Source organism: Juglans regia, chromosome 10 (assembly GCF_001411555.2).
Source record: "Juglans regia cultivar Chandler chromosome 10, Walnut 2.0, whole genome shotgun sequence".
Classification (NCBI taxonomy): Eukaryota; Viridiplantae; Streptophyta; class Magnoliopsida; order Fagales; family Juglandaceae; genus Juglans; species Juglans regia.
In genome coordinates, this window is record NC_049910.1 from 3,498,948 (window position 1) to 3,523,219 (window position 24,272).

The following is a 24,272-nucleotide window of genomic DNA, read 5'->3' on the forward strand; positions in this document are numbered from 1 at the left end:
AGACGTCTACTCGATGACTTGGACTTGCTCTCTGCGTAAAAAAGACGTCTCTCTGTGGTTTCGAAGAAACTAAAGAAAGTGTTGACCATAAACCAGTCCATGACTACGTGAACAAGCTGATTATTACCTTTTAATACATGCTTTGAATTTTTGTGTTTTGTTTACTCGTAGATATAAATTATGTAACGGGCCTTTAAATTAAATTTTTTTTTTATAATTTTTTTTTTTTCTTCGTCAAAAGGCGGAGGCCCACGTTATTAATCGTTGAAAGATACGGATCATGGGTCATTTTTCGAAGGCTACTCGATGAACAGTCCAAGTCAACTATGGCAGCGCTGTTACTAGTCAACCTCCTCCAACCAAACTTCCTCTAATCCTATTGCCTCCACTCCAATAATGATGCCTTCTCACTTCTCCACTCCTCCGCCATGCACCCAATCACTCTCCCTCCCGTCTTCCTCCTCCTTTTCTCCGTCTTCGTCGCCACGTCCTTTCCCTCCGATAATGCCACCGCCCCCTATTTCGATTGCCCCAAGACCTTCGACTGCGGGCCCTTCAAGAACCTTTCCTACCCCTTCGGCAGCCGGGCCGAATGTGGCCATCCTGAGTTCCGACTCACTTGCGAAAACGACTTTGCCAGTTTGACCGTTTCTTTTATGAGTTACCGAGTCCTCCGTCTCAACGAGACCGCAAAAACCATGACCCTCGCCCGCTCCGACCTCTGGAGCAACACCTGCCCTCACCACTTCTTTAATTACACTCTGAATCCCGCTGTATTCCCTTACGGTACGGACACTGAGGACCTCACCATCTACTACGGTTGCTCTAATCTGAGTTCAGTGACACCTACTAATCAATTCCATTGCACGATCAATAAGAATTCTAGTAACGACGCTTATTTTCGGACCGGTCCGGTTCCAACCGATCTGATTCTGCGTATTGTTAACTGTAGCTTTGGTCTTAGAGAGAAAATCTTCAAGGCGGAAGCATTTGAGCTCACAAACAATCGGACAACGCTTATTAAGGTTTTGATGGCGGGTTTCAGTGTGAATTATGGTAAGTGTGCCGATTGTCTGGTTTCTGGTAGGCAGTGTGGATTTGATCAGGATTCAGGCATTTGAGCTCACAAACAATCGGACAACGCTTATTAAGGTTTTGATGGTGGGTTTCAGTGTGAATTATGGTAAGTGTGCCGATTGTCTGGTTTCCGGTAGGCAGTGTGGATTTGATCAGGATTCAGGCCAACCCATCTGCCTTTGCGACAATCAACCCTGTCCCCTGCCACCAGGTATTCGAGCTTTTTTCTAGACAAAATTAGCGTTTTCTCTTGGGAATGATCGTTGAGATAGAAATGAATTGTCAAAATGGGTAATTTGGAACGGGCTAAGGCAGACATTGTTTATCCATAGAAATGGCAATGGAAACATTTTAATAGCCTATTGAATTTGGATTACAGACAGTGCAATGGGTGGTGCTAATCTATGTCTTTGTGCCTACGGATGGTTTGAGTGATTTAGAATAAGTATTTAGACTAGTTGAATAGCCTAACACTCCCACCTTAATTGCTGAAGGCCTTAGTGGGGTGGTCTTGATGATGGTCGCGTTCTGGTTAGATGTATCTTTGACTTCCATATATTGAAAAATCACACCAAGCTTCCAATTTCTTGTGTTATTCTTGACTATTGGATGTAATTTCGTCTCTTACTTGAAAGCCTACTTATTACCTTCACTCTCTCACATTCTTGCTTTTTGTCTACTTGAATGCGGCCCGAACCTAAAAAAGTTTCATTTTGGTGCCGCTCTAGTTCATAATCTCTGTTTAGAACAGCTTTTCAATCCTTGAGTTGTCCTGTCTCTATTGAATTTAGTGGCCCTAGTCATTAATGTGTTCCATGTAGCCCGTGCTTTAACGACCTTGGTGGCCCTACTAATTCTAGTATAGCAGAGTTCTGAGATTTTTAGTTGATGCACGCCCCCCACTAAATATCTATAACGACCTTATTACGAGCTTAATAGAAAAAGAGTTATTTTAGCAATTTTACATGAAAGGGAGCATTCTCCAAAGAACAGTGCTGTAGATGAGAGCGGTAATGGAACACGCCTATCTAGTTCATGTGATCTATTTTGTCCATTTCTATTTCAGACCTATTCTGGCCGGTATTAGATACTATTTCAAACTTCTATCACCAAATTTGTATAAAGTATGAATACCAATATTCATAATTTTCGGCATATATGGAAAAGATATTATTTGCTGTCTGCTTTAGTTTTAGTAAAGGCATTCCACGGTCTACCCACAACATCACATGCATGCACGTACACCCTCCTTGAGGATTTTACATTTTCTTTTTGTTTCGATATTCCCCTATGTTTCCATTGCGCCCTTTGTAGTCCAAACATCGCTCTCCTATAAAGCATTCTAACTTTCTGCATGTCCTTGTTGCAGAATCATCAACGAGGCTCAATTGGTGGCTTATCATGACCATTGGTATGAAGATCAACATCATTTAAACGTTGTTGTGATTTCTTTCTTTCCCGATCCAACAATTAATGATGCCCTGCTGAAATACTGACTTAAACCACTTTTTGCGTTATGATTTTCCAATTGCAGGTTTGGCAGGAATTGCAGTTCTCTGTTTTGTGATTATCTGCAGTGTTAAGAGAGGATACTTATCAAATAATTCAATGGTCTGGTGGAAAAGAGATGCAAATAATGATCATTTCACTGCGGAGGAAATCCTAAGGAATTTTGGATCAATGGCCCCGAAGCGATATACTTATTCAGATGTGAAGAAACTGACCAACTCATTCAAATATAAAGTAGGACAAGGAGGATATGGTGTGGTATTCAAAGGGGAGCTACCTGATGGGCGTATTGTAGCAGTGAAAGTCTTGGGCGAGTCCAAAGGTAACGGAGAAGAATTTATAAATGAAGTGGCTAGCATTAGTAGAACATCACATGTCAATATAGTCACTCTTTTGGGTTTTTGCTATGAGAGGACTAAAAGAGCTCTAATTTATGAATTTGTGCAAAATGGATCTCTTGATAAGTTTATACATGAGAAAGGATCTTCAATCACAAATTGTTACTTGGACAGCAATACCGTGTTCCAAATTGCAGTTGGCATTGCTCGAGGACTAGAATATTTACACCGAGGTTGTAGGACTAGGATTCTGCATTTTGACATAAAACCTCACAATATACTTTTGGATGAGAATTTGTGCCCAAAAATCTCTGATTTTGGTCTTGCTAAACTATGCAAAACAAAAGATATCAGTATTGTGTCAATGACGGGCATGAGAGGAACTGCAGGATATATTGCCCCTGAAGTATTTAGTCGATACTCTTTGGCGGAGTCTCCCACAAGTCTGACGTCTACAGTTATGGCATGTTGGTTCTTGAAATGGTTGCGGGAAGGAAAAATCTTGATGATGGGGTGCTCTCTCATAGCAGTGAAAATTATTTTCCTAACTGGATTTATGACAAACTTGGAAAGGGTGAGACTTATGATACTCCTGGGGATATTACAGATGATGATCAAGACAACATGATAAAAAGGATGATAATGGTGAGTTTGTGGTGCATTCAGACCAATCCTTCAGATCGGCCATCAATGGGTAAGGTGATAGAGATGTTAGAATGTAACTCTGAATTACCTCAATTTCCACCAAAACCTTTCCTGAACTCTCCTACGAGGTCAGCTCAACATGATTCTTCCACCAGTACTACTTCGTAATACTCATAAAACTACAACACCTAAAATGGATAGAGTTGCATCATAGGATTCATATTTTTTGAATGATCAAGTGATTGTGTTGACATTTCGATTTGAAGAGTGGTACTGTGCAAGAAATCTTCTTTGTTGGAAAAGAATGGGTCCCAAATAAGTCAGGGGCGCTGTAGGATCAGCACTGTTAAAAACTACGTTTGCTACCTTTTTTTTAACTTAATTTGCAACTTCCACCAAAACCTTCCGCGAATTTGCCTACAATAATATTGTCACCTCAACAAGATTCTTCCACAACTTTGTAATCGTTAGTTATTCAAACTTTCAAGTTGTTTGCAACTGCCTGCATCATGACACATGACAGTGCTGCATGCAGTTGACCAAGAACTGTAATTACATTGCTGTGTTGACCTGTCAATTAAATTGGCAGAGTCTGTGTTTATTGTTTTGCATGTCTCCTCTACTTGATTTCACGCTCTGTCGTTAATTTTCACATTCTGTGTGAGAGATTTCGGTTAGTTTGTTCAAAATAGCCCTCATCACTTGTTTCATTTGCAACGTCGGGTTGTTAGCTCCATTTCAATGCTCAGTTAATTTGCTGTCACTAAGAATTTTTGGTCATGATTAATGCTGTGATCCCAAGTATACCATTGCTTGATTAGTGTTTAAAAACAAAAAACAAAAAAAGAAATAGGAAAGGGTTTCGCCGTTTGTAACAATGGATGAGAGCGGCTTGCATCACATTGATCATATATCCAAGAGTGGTAGAGCGGCCAATATTATTTTAGCCCACCGGCTTCGAAAATGTTTATTTGCAAGCATGCATATTGCAGTAGCCATGCTGTCCATGCCGGCCGGGCACGTACGTAAGTAGAACAGATCGGTTAATTAGAAAGGAATTGATCAAGTTATCTAAAGATTTTTATCAAATTCTGGGATCCCAAATAAAATGGATCATATAACTTTTATCAAATATTTAATGTTGTTCGAGCAATTTAATATTCTACTTCCACTACTACACAGGAGACAACATATATATATATATATATATATATATATATATATATATATATATAGGCCAAACCACTCCCAAGGCAGCCAGCAGAATTATAACTTTGCTAGATCACATGCATGATAGGCACAATATGCAGCCTGCCTACTGAGGCCGGCTAGTTCTTGGTGATTAAAACTACGTCGACTCGCTTGCTAATTTGTCTCTTTACGGCCTCCCAGTCTCCGGCCAACAAGTATAGTACAGGACTCGTATTTCAATCTACTCCATTTGTTTTTACCTTTGAGTTCGTTTACCGGCCTTAATTAGTTATGATCTCCAACTCTTCAAGAAACCTATATTGTTTTGTCTCCTCTCCCAGATTTTCGTGTTCAATTCGAAGCTTTCGGGCATTCTTTTATGCCTCCGAGACTCTCAATTTGAAGACTACTTTGTTACGTTTGACTCTTTTATTGCTTCTTTGTTGCAGATAAATCGTCAAACTGCCCATAATGCCATAACTATTTTCCTCCAAGCTCGCGTTGTCTGATATATATTGCTCCTCCAATTCAATCTCGCAAGGTTCAAGAAATGGGTGTTGATCTCTACTCGGAAAGTTCGAATACTGGTACGAGTCCTAGAATTTCATTTTCCCATGATTTTTGCCAATCCGATGTACTTGTACCTGTTGAAAGCCGTCATCATGATCTTCGATCAAACTCCTCGGGTTTGAGCTCGAGCATCGATTTCGACTTCTGTGTTCATCGTGAGAGTTTTGGTCAAGAATCTTATGCTGCGGACGAGCTTTTCTCCGATGGGAAAATTCTTCCCACTGAAATCAAGAAAAAGATCACTCCCATGAAGCAAACGGATGATCAGTTCGGCTCTCGTCCTCCATTGCCACCACCACGAGCTATGCGTGAAATTTCAAAGCAAGAGAGCGCCATGGAAATTAGCAAGGGTGCAGGCCGTACTGAAGTGAATCATGATCAAAAGCAGAGTTCCAAGTTCTTTTGGCGGTTTACGCGGAGTACTAGCAGCTGTGGTAGTGGATACGGAAGGATCAGCTTCTGCCCTTTACCACCACTTTTATCTCGGAGCAACTCAACAGGATCAGCAGCAAATCTCAAGCGACCCCCATTGTCAAATGATGCTCAAGATTCTAAGCAGAATACTAGTACTTCTCAGAAGCATGCATCAATAAAAGCATCTCAATCTTGGGCTTCAAAGGGTTATCGAAAGCCACCATTGAAGAAAGGTCATGGATTATATGCCAATGCTCATGTTCCGATTAGTCCTGCAATTCTGAATGTTCCTACAGCATATTCATTTGGCTTTGGTCTATTCTTTTCCAGTGGCAAAGATCGACATAAGAGCAGGAAGTGACAGGCTTCAATTGCTCTAATTAATGATATATGATATCTACTTCCTGTCGATATAACTTTGCAAATTGTGTGGATTGAATCGTTTTTAATTACTTGTATATTTATCTTGATGTGTAATTAAGAAGTTAAAATACATGCATCTAGATTAATGTGAAGGAGTACTAAAGGGTTTGTATCAATAAGAAAAATAGATGAGAGACCTATATATGATGGAAGGGACAAGGAATGGCATAATTCAAGTGCACATGCTTTGGAGCGCTAAATGACAGGTAATGGTTGCTTTCATGGCTGTCCCATGCATGCTGTGCATGTTCTTCTTTTTATGCTTTTGATATTTGATCACTCATGGTGATCATGTACATACTTTGATTTGGTTCCCTTAATATCTGATCTTATATTCTTTACCTGAGGAGTAAAAAGTTAAGATTAGGTATAAATTGATCGTTATTATATATGGGAGGTAATGAATTGACAACTTTTTCTCTGTTCTACCTTTTGATCAGCTTGTTTTGTTTTGCTTTGTTTTTCCCTGCATAATGAATTCCAACTCCATGATCTTATATGCTCTTCATGTCATTTTCTCATGGCCCGTCCGTTTCTTCTTGTTTTTTTTTTTTTATTTGTATGCCTATCATGATATGATCTGCGTTGGGAAATTAGGACATGCTAGTTGTGTTGGTCCCACATGTTTCCACAGGATGAGTCAAGGATTATATAGATTGCCTTATGCATGCATGGTTCGAATCAATTATATATTCATGGACTCAGTTAATTATTAGATGAGCTAGCTTTGCAATATGCTTATCATTTTCTCATGATCCTTTATATCCATATATCGTGAGGATTCATGAGGATGAATTTATGTGGGTTCAAGCATTGATTTCTTTGTGAGAGCTTCGGCCGCCACCAATTAAGAATCATCATTTGCAGACTACCTTTTGTTCAAGTAAAAGGGTCTAATTCCTACTAAAATCGGGAAAACAAAGATCTACACATGAAATGGATCGGTTGGCAACATTGATTATTGTTTGCTGGGAACTTGTTGGGTAGATAAAACATATCACAAGTTTTTGAGTTATAAGACCTTTTTCTTAATGAGTATTAATAATTAGAGGATTACTACATCTATAAAAGAATTACATAAAAATAATCTTATAAATTGACGTATTTCATATGATTCGTTAGATCTATTTTATAATAAAAATAATTTTATAATCTGATAAATCACATCAAATCACGTCAATTTATAAGATTATTTTTATATAATCACTTTATAAATAGAATATTTCTATAATGATTAACCGTCTTTAATGGACCTTAATTCATGGACTTTTAGGACCATTTTTACGTGGAATTGTCCAAGCTGAGGGGCAACCTGTTATTATTCCTCCAACTGTAAAACTGTAAAAAGGATTTTTCAAAGTTTTTTTTTTTGTCTCGTCAGGATATTGTCGTGGCTTGACTTATCATATACGCACCCGATTGTGAAAGAACCATTTCGTGAGTTCCGGCGGCCTGATTCAGGATATTGTCGTGGCTTTATGTTTTTTTGTTTTATTTGGTTCCTCAAAAGGAAAACTAGCACTGGTCAACTTCGCAAAATTGTTGCATTAGAAAAAGAAGATTAGGGGTTCCGACAACGAGTACCGAACAGTTTGTATTTTTATTTTCGTATTTAGTGATTAAAAATTATTTTTTAACGATATTATAATTATTTTTTAAATATTTAAGGGAATTAAAAAATGCATAAAAAAAATTATCGGGAGGATTCCTTGATAGCTACCCATTAGAAAAAGGCCAGGCCAGGAAAGGGTGTCTAGCTAAGATTGCATAATATATAACTATGAGAAAAATATATATTTTAACTACAAAAAAATTATATAAAAATAAATTATAAATTGATATGACTTAATGTAATACGTCAAATTATAAAATTACTTTTATTATAAAATAGATCTAACGAATTTAGTAAAATTACATCAATTTGTATGTTTATTTGTGTGTAATTTTTTCTTTGGGCAATGTTAGGGATCCCGTTGGGGATCCCGCTCAAGCATCCCGCTCTTCTTTTTTATTTTATATATTATTTTTTTAACACTTAAATATTTTTAGAAAAAGAAAAAAATTTACAATATTATTTAATAATATTTTCTTAATAAATACTTTTAAAAAATAAAAAAATAAAAATTAGAACGGAATAAATGGATCCTATCATTTTCCTTTTTTTCTTTTGTCTTAGCAGTTCTCTTGTGAGAATAAAGGGAAATAGGAGCGAGGCTGCAGAGGTGGGGGGATGAGGCCGGATCCGGAAGATGATATAATGCAAACCACATGCATGCTCTGGATGGAGTACTAGATGCAGCATGACAGGCCAAGATTGCTTTCATATATGCAATGGTTAATGTCTCCTTTTTGGTGTTTGCTTGCCCATTGTGAATATACTTTTGAGTACGCTGATCTGAAATATTCCTAAAATTTTGGATACATGCATGCAAGAGAAAACGAGTTGCTAAACTCGTGTACACTATATGTTAGTAGTACTATTGTATGCATGGAGGTACTAAATTGACAACATCAGTTGCATCAATATCGAAGTATTACTGCTTTCAAGAAATATATATATATATATATATATATAAATCCGCCACTCTTGATTATATAATCGAAATAAATTGATCACCAGTTTATTGGTAAGTTTGTGTGGCGAGGAGTGCATTAATGCCGGATCAAACGGATATGATATGGATTCGGCAGTGGCTTCATATCCGTTTGATCATTAAATAAGATCTTGGAGTAGGGGTGTCAATATCATGTGACATCTCCGTCAATTCAATACAAGTACCATGTAAAATTAGTAGATTTATGTTTGATATAAATGAGTTCGTTAAGATATGATTAATAAATGGATCAATTCGCTTAATTTGAAATCAATCTACAATTACTTATAATATTGATATTTCTTAATATACTTATATTTTTATTGTTAGGAATGTAATTTTAGACTTATGCTCATATTTATTATTGTTGATTTGTAATATTGACTCGCTTAATCTGAAATCAACATGCAATAACATGTAATATTAGTATTTTTTAATATGTTTATGTTTTTATTGTATGATTGTAATTTTGGACTTATGCTCATATTTGTTATTATTGGGTTTATAATATTGATTTATTATAGGTTAAAATCTAAAAATATTGATATTTTATTTTTGTTAGTATGTAGTATTAATTTTTTTTAGATATTGTGACTATTAATAAAAATATATTTTAATTTTTATGTAAAATTATGTTAATCATATTCAATGGATTATGCGGGTCAATTCAATCCATTTATATAAAATCAGTTGTGTCGTGTTACCGGATATTTAAATAGGTCGTATTAGAATTTAAATGACTAATTTGTTTAGCTTAACCTATTGTGTTTGGGTTGACCGTATAGTTTAATTTAACAGGAATTGAAGCTGACTTTTTTAGAGAAAATTTCAAAATAAGGAACCTACGATTATTTTTTTCAACTTTTGATGCAATTATATTTTAAAACAAAAATATTTTTATAAAATAATGATAGTAATGGCGAAAACAATTCAGGCATCTATGATTGCTGGTCTATGGTTACTCTTTTTGATGAGCTAAACGTGGACGTAAAAGTAGAACAATTACGTGCATGCATGGCTGTTTCGAAGGACATGCCCATCACTAATCATTAGACCGGGTTTAGTCAAATATAAAGCCAACGTCGGTCGCTCTAAAGTAAACCCATCAACTACTACTTTTCGATAATAATATATACATTTATTTATATTTTCGTATGTTTAAATATGGAAAAATATTTTAATTATAATTTTTTATAAAAATAAATTAAAACTGATATAATTTAATTTACATTTATCTAATTACTATGATAAATTAAATCATAAAATTATTTTTATTGTAAAATTAAATATTTTATAAAAACTATAACATATTTTATTATCATGAAATAGCTGCGTAGGTGTTGACCAATAATCTGGTGCGCGTGGGGTCCTCTCTCTGTCCCCTCTCAGAGCTTATCCTAGTCACTTAACTCTCTCTCTCTCTCTCATGCGCGCTCAGCCCAGTGGGCCAGTAGCAGAGAGACAGAGAGCCTCACACAGAGCCTCGAGCTTCTTCAATCTGTGGAGCTTTGGCAGCTTTGCGAAGATTATTCGAAAACATACATATGATTCCATTCTTTTTCCCCCTTCATCTTCTCTTCTCGTCGACAATCTCTTTCCGAGTTTTGTTGTACCGAAAGCTTTTTGGGCTCAGGTCGTTGTTGTGTGCAGCGTTGTAAATACAGATACTACTGGCAGCGTTCTCTCTCTCCCCCTCTCTCTCTGTCTCCACTTGTGCTTCGTGGAGCGTGCGTCGTTGTTTTGCTGGCTCCGAGGTGTTGCTTTCCGGATTCAGCTTTTTGGTCTGTTGTTGATTAGATTTGGCATTGGTATTGTTATTTCTGTACGGAAGGTTCATGTTTTAGGATTTGTGCTATCGCTAGTTCCTCTCTGGATTTCGAGTCTGATTGTAGAACTCGGTGCTGTTTCTTCAAAGTTCTAAGAGAGTTAGGAATGTAGTTTCGGTTTCTGTAAATGCATGTTTTAATGACAATGCAAGGTTGGGTTTGAGAAATTTGGAGGCTTTAGTGAATTTTTTTTTTTTGCTTGTATATGAGTGGTTGAGGTGATTTGGGGATTTGTCCTTCCGGTTTGGAGAAATGAATGAGAACACCGGGAACACGTCGTCCTCTTTGGCCATTGCTACAGAGAAGAGGACGCATAGGCCTGGTGGTTGTGTTGGGATCTTCCTTCAGCTTTTTGATTGGAACCGGAGATTCGCAAAGAAGAAGCTCTTCTCCAAGAAGCTCCTTCCTCCAGGTCACTCTCTTATCCACAGGACAAAACCCCTCATTGCTTCATAATTTCTCACTATATTTCTCGCTATGTTCACACAAAAACAAAAATACAAATTTCCCCGTGGAAAAAAAATTGATTTTTGTCTTGTGTGTATTAGTTCGAGCAAAGAAAGCTTCCTCGAAGTTTAAAGGGGATGAGAAGATGCCCATTTCCAAGCTCCATTTGGTATGCATTTTACTTTGTAGAAATATGAGTTCTTGCTGTTTGGTATGTCTCTTGGTTATGAATTTTTGTTTCTGCCCCTCTTCTACTTGTAAAGCTCCTTGTTTATTGTTTTGTAATTTGGTATTCCGGTTATGTTTGAATCGTAGATTGCTGATGAGAACAGCGGGGGTTTCCCAAATGTGAAGAAATCTGGAAATCGTCGGTTGGATTTGGAGAAAAAGAATGAAATGCGGACTCCTGGTTTGGTTGCTAGGCTAATGGGTCTTGAATCCATGCCGACTGTGCATCGAGATAAGCCTAAGAAACCTTCATTCTCTGATAAATATGGTATTGAAGAGGAGAAATTTGTGGCTAGTCATGGTGGGCTTTATAAGGAGGAGTTGAATCGGAACGAAGGAGGAACCAAGCAGGAATCGAGGCCTCAGAAGCTTCAGAAGACTGGGCTGTTTGAGGGACAGGCAGTGACTAGGTTTGGAGCTGAGGCATTACAAATTAAAAGTGTTTTGTCACGGTCGAGAAAGCACCATCATCATCACCCAAAGCTTGCTTCACCGGTGAAGAGTTCAAGGATTTCCTCTGGGAGGAATGTGCCTCGAAGCTCTCGATTAATTGGTGCTGCTACTAAGATTTTGGAACCAGGCTTGCAAGCTACAAACAGAGCTAAATGCGCTCTTACTTATTCAAGTTCTTTGTATCATTCTCCCAAGGATGAGATGGAGACAGAGAGAACCAGGTTTATGTCACCAGATACATTGGAACAACCCAGTTATAATGGGGGTTTAGCCCATCCTTTGATGGGGCAGACATCTTGTACAAATTGTGGTAATTTGGTGGCCTTAGGACCAAATGCAGAGGAACAGCCATCTGCTTTTTTTGCTTCAAATGTTGTTGCTTCTCAGGATTCTGGATGGAGTAAACCAAGGCCACCTGAATCCTCACATGAGCAAGAAAGAGAGGCATTTTTCCTAAGAAGTAAGGACCAGGGCTTTCCTCTTGTTGCCAAAGCAAAGGACAATCTACAAGACAATAATGATCCAATTACAGAAAGAGTGCCTCTATCACACGAAGATCAACGACAATTGCAATTATCGAGCCACACATGCAAGCCTCAAGAAGACAAAACATCTTCCATGGCTTTCAAGCAGAAGTTGCAAACAGTGGATCGAATGTTGTTAGGCAGGGATAAGATTCCACCTAGGTCTAAACTAAGTAATCTGCAGAGCCGAAGAGTCTCATCAGCTGGAAATGCTGCTACTGGGACCAAAGATTTTGTCACTTTGAACCGAAGTCTAACCGGCCGAACCAGGCCCAGGGTGCTTAGTAAGGTAGACACTTCTGGGTTTGACACAGTGAAGAAGGTTTGTAACGGACAGGATGAATCCTTACAGCAGTTAAGGACTCTGGTGCGAAAAAGGAGAACAATAAATGCAAGCGGGCAAACTGAAAGTACAGGTTTTGTCAGTTCAACTATTGCAAAAGAAAGAAATGTTTGGACTGATACTTCGAGTGGAAAATGCATGGGACTTAATGCTCAATCCATGAACCAAAATACTGTGAGTGGTAGATTAGCTGGTCGAGGAGAGGGAGAAAGAGCTGATGGAAATAAGGAAACCGATGTTATTTCTTTTACATTCAATTCCTCTGTAAGGCACAAGACTGGAATTCCGGCAAAAATAGAGGAGAAAATGAGGGATGAAAATGGGAAGATACCTTTTCAAAGGCCATTGCCATTGACAAGAGATGCTTTAGGGGTCCTTTTGGAACAAAAATGGAAGGAATTGACTCGTCAAGAAGATGAAGAGTTGATAAATGGTGCTCCAGTAAAGACATCCGCTGCTATAATTCTCCAAGAGTTAATATCTGCCTTCAGGGCAGAGCAACCTTGCTCTCAGGATGGTCATATGTTCAATAAGGATATAGCTTTCAGGGTACTGGTCATGCTAGAATCTTTCATAACTTATGTTTGTGTATTTCAGCCGTGTTGCTTTACTTCAGCCAAATCTTTACTGTTTGGACAATTCAACCCACCCACGCAGAACCAACAGGCGTTATTATTTTAACTGGGATTTTTAATTCCATATTTTGCCTTTTCTGTCAATGAATGCATGTAGGGATACCATTAGAACACTTATGTCTCAACTTGTAAGCCTATTAAAAATCGTCTTTGTTGGAAACGAATCATTACCTTAACCATTTATCTGGGATAATAAAAGTGTCTTTTACCATTAGGATGAAAGGACGACTTGTGTCAAACAGTCGGTTAGCATTTAAAGTGTCTGGAAACTGCTGACAATTAGTTTAATTTGCTCCTTTCTTCAGCTAGGTTTTCCTTGTCGATTAGGAAGAATTTTATATGCCTGCTTGTTTCATTGTTTAATAGCTGGCTTTCAAATATGATTATTATTGGTCCTTTATGCCCTTTGATTTTGTGCTATTGTTGAGTGAATACTGTTTTAGCAATTGTCTATTCCTAACAAGTGCAGTTTCTCTCGTTTCTTTCTTCAGACTAAAGCAGAGATAGAAGGGCTGGTTGGAAGTACATGTCAAAGTCATCATCTTAGCCCTGGATCTGTTCTTGAGGCCTCGTTTTCTTCTAGTAGTCTGGATGAAAGCCCAGGTGAAAAAAAGCTCTCGAATAACATTCTAGAGATTGGAGGACAAAGAAATACATAGTGCCTTTGTATACCCTTTTTAGATTGACTGATCTCTGAAATGAATTGTTGAAACACATCCCTTTTCTTTCCCATACATATGATTTTAATTTCTTCTAAGTGTTCTTATTTCTGCCTCCAATCTTTGCTTGCAGTTCCCAGACATAGGTTGTGTCCCGACCCTATGGATTACTCCTATAACCAGTTACAACCACTGGGACCTGATGCCCATTTTTTGGATTCAGCAACCTCATCAAATAAAGGGATGGAAAGGAGACAGATGGTAGTCGATTATGTCAGACATGTCTCGAAAATATTGGACATCCTGAATCTTACCGGGCCAGGACTGACGGGAATTAAGGTCGCTCAAGCAAAGGAGGTAATCTTGAATGCTGAACTCTTGTTTGGAAATGCAACCCCGCATACTTTTGATGGAATGAAAGGTTTTCTTATTAGCCCTCATCTCCTTGATGGAATGGAATCTTTTGGTCGTACTGCATGGACAAATTATATTGGCTTTATCGGGTTGGATGACACCAAAGAAAGAAACCACCTACGGACATTTCTTTTTGACTTGATCGTAGAATGTTTAGACTCAAAATATGGTCAATACTGTAACTCCGGATTCAAGACATGGTCAAGGTTGCCATTATACATGAGTACAGAGAAGTTGACTCTAGATGCTGCAGAGGAGGTTAGAAGGTGGACAGATTTGGCTGGGATGATTCCAGATGAGATAATAGAATTGGAGATGAGTCATTCCTTGAGGAAATGGACAGATTTTGATACTGAAGCATTTGAGACTGGTGCCGAAATTGATGGGAACATACTTCAAATTTTGATTGAGGAAATTGTGATGGACCTTTTGGATGGCAGGCCAGGTTCCTTTTGAAATTTCGTATGCTGACTCACCAGACCTTCTCCGTTAAATAAACCATGAAGATTTTGTACAAACTGATCAAATTGTATGTATTGAAAGTGGCTACTGGATTGAAAAGATTAGCACTGTCCAAAAAGACAGGCCTTCTTGGATGTAACTTGTCTTCAAATAGCCAAACCGTTTGTAAAATGGTTTTTGTTTAGTGAAATTTCAGTCTGGGATAACTCACTCAGAAATGAGCCTGTCCATTGTTTCAAAGCAGGATTGTTACAGTTTTATAAAAACAGTCAGAAGGATCTCTTTTGTGGTTTGGTCATCGACAAATGGTTAATTTTGTAATAATTATAATTTTCTATTTTAAATACTTTTATAATTACGAGAGATACAGACATAACAAGTGGAGCTCGACCTTATACCATCTACACTAGCATTTAATGCAGTGAGTCTAAAGATTGAATGCCAATTAACCCCTTTTTTCCAAAAAGCTTTTAGACGGAATTTCAAACAATGCAGACGGATGGCCATGTCCTCAAGTCTTTAAAATCCCATTACGGAAGAAGAGAGAGATCTACGGGATCTCAATCAGTATATTACAATCATATCTGATATTCGCATCCATAGCTAAAAGAAACAACTTCATCTTCAACATCTGGAGAACGCCGTGAAAGATTACTCTAAAAAACTCGTGAAACAAACCCAATTCCAAATAAGAAAAGAAAAACGAATGAATTGTAAATCCAATATGAAAAAATACCGCCAGGTCCGCCACGACCGGGACGTTCAAAACTGTCTGTACCCCAGAACAGTCTTCCCCATCCCTCTTCTGCTCCTTCCACCCCGGTTTTCTCCATTAATTGCATTCGCCGCGGTCGAGGACAGCCCTTTCAATTCCTCAACACTAGCATAGCTCTTCCTTGCCAACAATCCCCCAGCACCACCACCCCTCTTCTCCCCTGCACTTGCCGACTTGCTCCCTCTTGAATTGGACAGAACCCCATTAGCTTTGGACCAGTTCTTTGATGGCGGTGTCATCTCTTGCACTGATGGAAGGGTCATCACCGGCTTCCGGTTCTCTTTTCGCAATGCTGCTGCGAAATCGGGCACCGACTGCGCAAGAAGGGAGGACCTTTGGGGCCTAGAGACCAAACTCCCTTGAAACTTTACCTGTTTCTTTGGAGGGGTAAGCTTTGGCTCGTACGGCTCCGGTTCATGTTGCTTTATTTCCTTCATTCTCAGCTTTGCTTCTCGCAGCTCAGCGTATGCACGGTATCTGGGGCCTCTCTCCATGATAAAGCTCTCCGTAATGAGTCTGAGAGGAACGGGTTGATTGGAGTTTGAATTCTGAGAGCGGATGAGAGATATGGGGTCGAGGGCGTGGAAGAGAGACTGAAGCACGGGATTCGGTTGATGGGTTTGCGGCAAAGAGCCGTTGGTCTCTGCCATTGTTGATGAACTTGAGGTTCGGCAGAGCATCGATTGACTGAATATTTTTTGTAGTTTCTTATTGGGGTTCTCTCTTCACCTTTTGTAATTAAAAATTTGATCTTGCAACGGTCTGATAGACTCAGGAGAGGGTAAGGGACAGAGAGAGATAAAGATAGGCCTGTTCGTCACTTTCCAATCTTCTTTTTAACCTTTTGGGAAGTTCCAACGTTCTAATCGAGGCCATTTTAAAAAAAAATATATAAAAAAAAAATGACCGAGTCCATAACAACCGTCTGATTAGTTGGATATTCATGATGGACGTCTAGGATCTACCCGATTTTATAGGATCCCAGAGGGATGGGATTCTTCAAGTTTAGGGTTTTTGGTAGGGAGTGCCTGCGGACCATTCATGGATTGTACGTTGAGGGCAACACCAAAGTCGCTTTTTCAAAAGGACATTTTTGTTGTGATTTTGACAAAAAAGTTGCCAAGTCGGCCATTTGATCGATTTACATATGGCTGCAAATTAGGCTCCATGTGACCAAATCGTATATGAGAAAGGGTCCAAACTCATAGTCTGAAGAATTCAGCAAGCATTTTTTTTTTTTTTTTTTGAGTCGAGGGAGGGGGGTTTTCGAACTACAGACCTCCATTTTAGAAACTAGAAGTTATGTCAATTAGGTTACAAGCTTTGACAAATTCAGCAAGATTTTAGTGCACCTTGCATGACATAAACTTCCATCAATTGGGGAAATTAAGTTCAATGTGCTATAAAAAAAATTGTGAAAGATTATTACACCTCTTCGGTTGCTAGTATAAGGAAGAATACTGCAGTAAGTTACATCTCCTGGCTCAAAGATGAGAAGCAACCAACCGAGCAAAACACGCAAGGCTAACATCGATAGGCGACTTGTGATAGCGTCGGATTGACATTTGTATCTTTCTTCAATCCTTCCATCCGTTAGAATCAGACTTTATGATACTTGTATTTTTGCCCCAAATTAAATCTATTGATGTTTTCACTAAATCCATGGAGTACCAGGCTCCTGACAGCCTCAACCCCTTGTTCAAGGGCTGCATCAATCTGTCCAGATAGCTACTGACAGTTAAAAATCTTTGATAAGTACTACTCTACAAAATTTAAAAAAAAAAAAAAAAAACAAGTGAAAATGCACAGACACAAGCACCACGATATACACTTGAGCAAGCAACTCCACAAAATTTCATGTGGTGATTAGAACCATCTTAACAGCCACATGCACCAGAGGAACATAAATTCAGCCTAGTCAGTATATCGTTCTCTTTATTGGTAAGTTAAACACTTGCTGTGATCTTAAATGCCACACCCACCATGCCATTCTCTTATAGGAGGGGGCTGGAAGGTGCCATTTGTCCTACAGATTATTGTGGAATATCGAAACGATTAATGCCTCAGACTAGCATAATTTATGCAGGAATGCAAAACAGTTAGAAACTTAGAAGGACCCAAATAAGATGATATATGACCTTGCATATATTTCCAAAGGCAGAGAACACTAGGCAATACCACGTTGACAATCACAAACCTGTTTGCGCTCTACTGAACTAAACTTCTGGAGAAGAAAAGCTTTTAAGTCCATGGTTCCAGGGGGATTTCCGATGCCTGTAAACATGAAGAGTCTTGAACTTTTCGATGACGGGATGTGGAGCTCTCCAAATTAAGGAAATATTTTTGTTCGCAAGTGATAGTGCTTAAGGGACTGACCTATGCACAACCGAGGAAATTGTCGACAGCCATCCAAATGCTCCATTACGCTCCTCATTCTGTAAAAAGAGATCCACTAGTTATAGAATATTCTAGCCACGAATGAGAGATTTATTAACTCTTTAGAATTAAGATGCTATGAGGCAATTGAATGAATGGTAAAACTGGATAAACCCATCAAGTTTTTCTTAACTGAGAGAAGAACGAGTTTAGCTGTTTCAGTTGAATTACATGGATTCTATTTGAAGTAAACGTTTGGAAGCTGTCAACACCACTGCTCTTTCTAGAATAAACATACACAACTAATACAAGATAGAAAACACAAAAATTAAATGATTGTAGTTTTTTTTAATTTAAATAAAAAAAAAAAGCAGTTATGTTAGTTTAGTTGGAAGTATAAACCCAAATGAACTCAAACTTGTCAACATGCGGTCAAATGTATGTGTATGGAAAATTACATAGCTAATATCTCCCCCATTTCCACGAAGACAAAAATCTCTCCCATTCCAGGAAGGCTGCTAGATTATGTCGGAAAAGAGAGATTACTAGAAACCTATAATCATTAGAAGAAGACAGTTCATATTGCATGCCAATGGCTTTGAATCCAATGGTATTTCCAACCTTTATAGGTGAGAAAAGTAAACCCTTGGGTTATGTAGACCCAAAAATAAACACTTCATTTTAACACACTTAGCAACGCCCATTAATTTGTAACATAATAACAGATATGTTGGCAGACTAAACACCTCATCTGCTAGGTTGCTAGTAAAAGTTTTCCTTGCTAGAATACAATATCCTTAACACCATACTAATTATCAGACAAGTGATATCCAGGAATATACCCATTATGATGGCCATGTCCTCCTTTTGGCTGAAGCCTCAAAACACCACTTGGTAAGCTCATCTCATCATAAACCTACATAGGTAGGTCGGGATAAAATATATTTTCATAATGATTTACATAAAGTGTCATGAAAAGTTATTTGTCAACCAAGACACAGTGGATGAAGGTATTAAAATGCATACCAATAAAATATGACGCAATGGTACTTGATAATATGCGGCAAGTGGTCCAACCTTATCAATGGTGAAAAGAAAAGAAAAGGTCAGGGATAATTTATGAACATCTTAAGGAGCCTAGGAATGAAATATGTGCATATCCACTTATTCTACCAATGAAAGGGGGAGACATTTGATTAGAGTACAGAGATAAGATAGAGTAAAACAAACACAACACAGACAATCGTAATAATATTATTATGCTGAATCAACATATAACCATGTCCAAGGTTTTTTTTTTTTTTGATCGGTAACCATGTCCAAGGTATTTACTGTCATCATATGATAAAGATGTTTAATCAACATCAAGATATCATTTATTCATTTACTACATACCAAAACAAGGTATAATTGTGTTGTGGTATAATTTACCACCCGTACGGAGGGAAGACCTGATACTATTTACTTAAAGTGAGCATTACATAGGCAAGACTCTGTAGTCCTCATGGTGAGTACCTTTCTACCAGAACTATAGTTGGCTCAAAACAACTATAGAACACAGTAGCATGCTCTTAAAAGGCATTAGTTGAAGCATAACCAAAAAGATAAAGCCCATCAATTTAAATTATGATTGAGTGGTCTAGATCCACAACGTTGATAAGTTACAACAATAATTTGGAATGTGTAGCTCGTACTTTAGTTGGGTTTGGGGGGGGGATTTAACAAGAAAAGCACCGGCAAAGCCACCCATGACCTTCTGCATAAATCAATGGTAACAGAAGATAAATGATACAGAATACCATTATGCAAAATCCACATATGATTCCAATGGAATTCACTTGGCAATTCCAAATTATTCTTTATGAAACTAAAAAATGATTTGCCTTCCAACCATCACACTCACCATGCTTACCCTGCTAGTGATTGACGGAAAAAGAGGAGGAACAAACCCTATTATACAAGCAAGTCAAGGTTATTTAGTACCATAGAAGTATTTTTTTCGTGAGAGAAATCTTTCTTTTCAATTCTTTTTCACCTACATCATTTCCATTTGATGTGTTTTATCCATTCACCTAATGGTGCACATTGTCATTCTAATAATGTTTTTAGCCCTCAAAGAGAAGTTTCATATGTTGGCTGTGAAGAAAACATATGTACCTATCAAGACATTGATAAAACTAAGAAACCAAACTATAAAATGAAATATAAGATAAGAACAAACTGCTTCTCCACTGTAATTCACGTAAGCTTGAGGCTTTGCCAATAAAATCGGCACCTCGCCAATGGAACCTGTACTTATCACAAAAGGAAATCAGGATAAACATCACTCCCAATGAAAATGGAAACTTGAATATAAAAAAATGACCAACATGAGTAAGAATAGGGCTGATGCGCACCTATTCCAATTAAGGTCTTTGACTGTATTGTGTTCATTGATATGCCCTCTGCTCGTGAAATGCTATCGATCATTTCAAAACCAACCTGATAAATAGAATACCAATTACTAAGATGGAACAAAGGAAAAAAAATATAGACGTGAAGTACCTTCTGGAAGTATTGCATTACATTGTGCCTTGTACCATGGTACTTATTACCAGGGTTTCCCAATCCAACGATCAACCAAGGAGTATACTCCATTTTTGCACCATTGTTATTATCCGGCAATGAAGCACGTATAGAAAGCCTCGCTGGAACGGAACGCTTTCTGAGAAAATGAGGGCAACTGGCGCTTCTTGGATAAGATATGCAAGAATTTGGGACCGAGATCGCAAACAACATTGACCTATACACCAAAAGCTACCACACTATCAAATGGTTGGCTTCCACGGTTTGAATAATGAAGCTTCAACGATTAATTTGTCACTTAGGAGCTACAAAGAAATTCTTATATTTATTTCCTTTTGCTCCCCTTTTGTGGGCATCGAGTTTTGAAACAATATTTGGCGAGTGTTGAAGAATTTAACTCGGCTAAGCCAAATCGTTATATTGATGAAAACTTCAGCATTCGAACTCGGTGGTGAGGTTTTTTTTCATTTTATGCATTTCTTTTCCAACATTTTCTCAGCAACCAAACGGGGCCAAAAGGACAAGAAACATATAAGCACGTAATTGCAACTTTTCATTCAAACCCAACATTGACCCCAGCCAGTTCTAATTACAGAGCGAAAAGCACAGCCAAAACAAGCTGTTTTTCACTTCTAAAATACCAAGTATCGGAATTTTAAAGTGCAAAAGATAAAATAAATTACAAAACAAAAACAACAACAAAGGAAGCGAACCTTTTTGTAATCTGGACACTTGAATCGAAGAAAAGTAGGGAAGTTGCAAAGACAGAAGCAGAGGCTGAGAGTTCAGTTCAGTTTGAAGCTTCGAAGATAGTTGCGCTTTTGGTTTGGGCGCTGTATTGATAGATGGTATTTGGAAAAACAAAAAATCACGGATCAGAGGATAGCACGAAGTAGAATCTTTTTCCTTTTGTTTTTTTCATTTATTTCGTTTTTAATCTGGGCTTCCAAACAGTACTGGATTGGCCCATATGCGAGCGTGATGGGTTCGGCCCAAACCTTTTTCTGTAACATTTGTGTGAAGTTTAACTAATGACAACTTTTTTTTTTTCCTTCTTCTTCTTTGAGTTATGAGGTAAATAGTGACTGATGAGAAGAATTATTCTTAAATAATACTTTTCTAAGGTTCTCTTTTAGGAGTAGAAAAGAAAAATGTCAAAAAAATGATATCTTTATTATACTTGCATCTTATCATGCTGATGTAACTATCCATGAGTTCTTGATTTTGTTTTTTCATTTAAATAAGACTTGATTGAAGTGTTGATAGATGATGATGTTACATTATATATATATATATATATATATAAGGACAAAATGGAATGGCCCAAAAATGGAAGAGAACAAGGGTAGGAGACAAAAAATGAAAGTGGTAGATAATTTTGGATTTTTTTATTTCATTATATATATATATATATTTTTTATATTTTTTTATTTTTTTTATTTTTTTGGGAGAGAATGTACATGACATTGTTTCACTCTTGAAAGTTGGAAAATTGGAAATTGACATGCCCAAGGATTCTAACTCCACAAATTTCCCTTAAGAATCAAATGGGCTTGACTCAAGACCAACTTATGGCCCTCTAGGTCCAAGGCCAAGTTGTAAGTCCAGGCCCAAACCTCTGTCAAAGTGCGAACCTCCACCATCTCTGGCAAACCCACTCCCCCCCGGCACAATTCCGGCATGGTTCCCGACCCCATGGGAGAAAACCGTCATCATAGGCTCCCCAACTCCCCCGGCGGCATAGACACGCCTTCCAGGCACCGAGGTCGTAGCCCCGGAATGATACACGCCACTGCTTGGCTGCAGGGTGAAAGCTGGAGTGGCTGCACCTGGATGAGACATGAGAAACCACGAGGGGGACTGTGGCGGCGCCCCCACCGCCGGACCAAGGAAGTGTGGTGGTGGTGTGAAGGCTGATATTATCGGGGTTTGCCGGAGGTGCGAAGCAGCACCCAGCTGGTTTCGACTGGCTTGCATTTGTGCGCGCTTTAGTAGCTGTCTTTCTTTCTTGTGGGCGTTTTGATGGCCTCCCAATGCTTGTGAGTTGGCGAACTCGCGGCAGCAGTATTGACACTCGAATTTTCGGCCTTCGGTAGATTGGAAAGCTTCTGTTTCATGTAACCCAGATGGGGTTTTGCTTGAATCTGAGTCGTTTTCTTCTGAAACGTTCTGGATTTTGAAGCCAAAGAGCTTAAGAGGTGTGGTAATGGAAGTATTTGGTTCTGATAGATAATCAATCTCAGCCATGAGAGAGAGGTAGAGATCACTTCCAGAGATCAGAGAAGCAGATCAGAGGGTTGGAATTAAGTGGATGACTTGGTAGTGGCTGCATGTGAAGCCAGTAGCTATATATATAGGATAAAAAGTAATTTGGACGCTGTATAACTTAGAGATCGCTAATCATTAGGGGGATGCACAAAAGAAGAAGAACAAGAAAAGAGAGTGTGTTAGTTGCGAAAATCCCAAGGAGAAGAAAGGTACATATATACCTTACTACCTAATATCCGGAAGAACCCAGAACAAGAAAACTAAAGATGGATGGTACGTAGATTATCATTTATAGTATTATACTTATCAAAGCACTCTACAGAGATCACAGAGGGAGGGAAAGCTTTAAAATAATGATGTATTTTGCTCTGAACTCTATATGCTAGCTAGCTTGTGTATGATCTGGTATAAATCTAACACCGGCCATCTGTCTCCCACGTCGTTTTTCCATGACCCACATGTCGCGCGTAACCAATAACATGTTTACTGTTGCCCAGGTAGTTTAGAAAAACTGAGCCCTAATATACCATGAACTCCATGGAAAACTCGTTTTTTAAGAGCTTTGTAAGCGTTAGAGGAAGAGTGTGTGATGACTTGAAAGTAATCAGGATGGTATATACGTGGGTCCACGGCCATGACGTATCATGCTACACATGAGCTAGATTATCTTAAGCATGCTAATTGCGTGATTGACGTTGAGTTCCTCTTTATTTATTAGAGGAAAATCTCTTCGAATCTTACTGACTACCATGATTTGGGTTAATCAAAGTCTTGCTTTTTAAACAAAAGCTTCAAATGCTAATTAATCACACGCTGTACCTATGGATCCATTGTGATTGGTTCATGAAAATGCTTGTCGTCTCCAGATACATGATCTATCTCCTGCGCGCGTGGTCGATTCAACAGTTTAATTAATTACATGCATGATATGATCAAGACAGCCAGATATTAATAAACATCATGTATATATGGTCATATATGATCATTTCATCTGAATTTAAGTCATCACTAAACCACTAATCTTGTCTATTCTTGTCGAAGCTGCCTTTTTTTTTCTACAGATTCAAATTACATTGAGGCCGGACCTGTACGTGATACATCTTCTCCTAATTGCTTACCAACAACTCCTCCAAACAAAGACCAAGGCATGCTTAAAGCGATTGACAATGAGGCCGATCGAAGTGGGAACTAATTTGGGTCTTTTGTTGTGAGTCGTCCTATCCTACCTGACCGAGCAAGTCCCATTCAGATTTTGGACATATAGAGTAGTTAATTAGGGCGACTGCGAGTAGAACACTAGTACTAGATTCACGAAGAAGAAAATTAATGAGACAAGGCACATGGGGCCATCCCCTCCATGCATGAAAACACATGTAAGTGGAATGAGCCCACAAATCTATTGCAATGGATCTCTCTCTCTCCCTCCCTCTCTCTCTCCGATCTCTAGATGTGATCTTGCTCCCAGGTTATATTAGTTCATGATGAGAGACTGTTTCATGATAATGAAGTACTCGATGATCGTTTTGTTATTGTGTA

The 24,272-nt window shown here is 38.3% G+C and overlaps 5 protein-coding genes and 1 pseudogene across 6 annotated transcripts; 3 read left to right on the forward strand and 3 right to left on the reverse strand.

Moving 5' to 3' along the window:
* Nucleotides 1-265: 265 nt before the first annotated feature.
* LOC108984298 lies at nt 266-4,022 on the forward strand (annotated as a pseudogene).
* An 825-nt stretch (nt 4,023-4,847) lies between these two features.
* On the forward strand, nt 4,848-6,389 carry LOC108984292. Its single transcript, XM_018956197.2, has 2 exons — nt 4,848-4,975; nt 5,210-6,389. The coding sequence occupies exon 2, from the start codon at nt 5,311-5,313 to the stop codon at nt 6,103-6,105; it is 795 nt and encodes a 264-aa protein (XP_018811742.1). The 5' UTR covers nt 4,848-4,975; nt 5,210-5,310; the 3' UTR covers nt 6,106-6,389.
* A 3,838-nt stretch (nt 6,390-10,227) lies between these two features.
* On the forward strand, nt 10,228-14,962 carry LOC108984297. The gene is made up of 5 exons (XM_018956201.2): nt 10,228-10,999; nt 11,136-11,203; nt 11,350-13,131; nt 13,709-13,820; nt 14,010-14,962. Exons 1-5 carry the CDS (start codon nt 10,840-10,842, stop codon nt 14,744-14,746), a joined length of 2,859 nt encoding a protein of 952 aa, XP_018811746.1. The 5' UTR covers nt 10,228-10,839; the 3' UTR covers nt 14,747-14,962.
* Nucleotides 14,963-15,258: 296 nt separating this feature from the next.
* LOC108984289 lies at nt 15,259-16,334 on the reverse strand. Its single transcript, XM_018956195.2, has one exon. It carries the CDS (start codon nt 16,205-16,207, stop codon nt 15,515-15,517), a length of 693 nt encoding a protein of 230 aa, XP_018811740.1. The 5' UTR covers nt 16,208-16,334; the 3' UTR covers nt 15,259-15,514.
* A 456-nt stretch (nt 16,335-16,790) lies between these two features.
* On the reverse strand, nt 16,791-21,362 carry LOC108984294 (chloroplastic group IIB intron splicing facilitator CRS2-A, chloroplastic). 2 transcript variants are annotated; one of them, XM_018956200.2, is made up of 9 exons: nt 21,182-21,362; nt 20,469-20,685; nt 20,300-20,384; nt 20,125-20,192; nt 18,930-18,980; nt 18,746-18,819; nt 17,904-17,962; nt 17,725-17,801; nt 16,791-17,243 (listed from the first exon to the last, which is right to left on the reverse strand). In XM_018956200.2, exons 2-9 carry the CDS (start codon nt 20,679-20,681, stop codon nt 17,127-17,129), a joined length of 744 nt encoding a protein of 247 aa, XP_018811745.2. In that variant the 5' UTR covers nt 20,682-20,685; nt 21,182-21,362; the 3' UTR covers nt 16,791-17,126. The 2 variants fall into 2 exon arrangements, with proteins under 2 accessions (XP_018811745.2, XP_018811744.2); XM_018956199.2 differs by having other exon boundaries at nt 20,448-20,685; nt 21,182-21,343.
* A 675-nt stretch (nt 21,363-22,037) lies between these two features.
* On the reverse strand, nt 22,038-22,980 carry LOC108984293 (zinc finger protein GIS3-like). Its single transcript, XM_018956198.2, has one exon. The coding sequence runs from the start codon at nt 22,713-22,715 to the stop codon at nt 22,038-22,040; it is 678 nt and encodes a 225-aa protein (XP_018811743.2). The 5' UTR covers nt 22,716-22,980.
* Nucleotides 22,981-24,272: the final 1,292 nt, after the last annotated feature.

Excerpts from the sequence above, each read along its gene's own strand:
- LOC108984292 (XM_018956197.2), top strand. The coding sequence starts at position 5,311 with ATGGGTGTTGATCTCTACTCGGAAAGTTCGAATACTGGTACGAGTCCT.
- LOC108984297 (XM_018956201.2), top strand. The coding sequence starts at position 10,840 with ATGAATGAGAACACCGGGAACACGTCGTCCTCTTTGGCCATTGCTACA. Across the intron at positions 11,000-11,135 it reads CAAGAAGCTCCTTCCTCCAG|TTCGAGCAAAGAAAGCTTCC; the intron begins GTCACTCTCTTA and ends TGTGTGTATTAG. Across the intron at positions 13,821-14,009 it reads TAGTCTGGATGAAAGCCCAG|TTCCCAGACATAGGTTGTGT; the intron begins GTGAAAAAAAGC and ends CTTTGCTTGCAG.
- LOC108984289 (XM_018956195.2), bottom strand. The coding sequence starts at position 16,207 with ATGCTCTGCCGAACCTCAAGTTCATCAACAATGGCAGAGACCAACGGC.
- LOC108984294 (XM_018956199.2), bottom strand. The coding sequence starts at position 20,681 with ATGTTGTTTGCGATCTCGGTCCCAAATTCTTGCATATCTTATCCAAGA. Across the intron at positions 18,820-18,929 it reads CATTGCGTCATATTTTATTG|GTTTATGATGAGATGAGCTT; the intron begins GTATGCATTTTA and ends CTACCTATGTAG. Across the intron at positions 17,802-17,903 it reads ATTTCCTCGGTTGTGCATAG|GCATCGGAAATCCCCCTGGA; the intron begins GTCAGTCCCTTA and ends TCATGTTTACAG.
- LOC108984293 (XM_018956198.2), bottom strand. The coding sequence starts at position 22,715 with ATGGCTGAGATTGATTATCTATCAGAACCAAATACTTCCATTACCACA.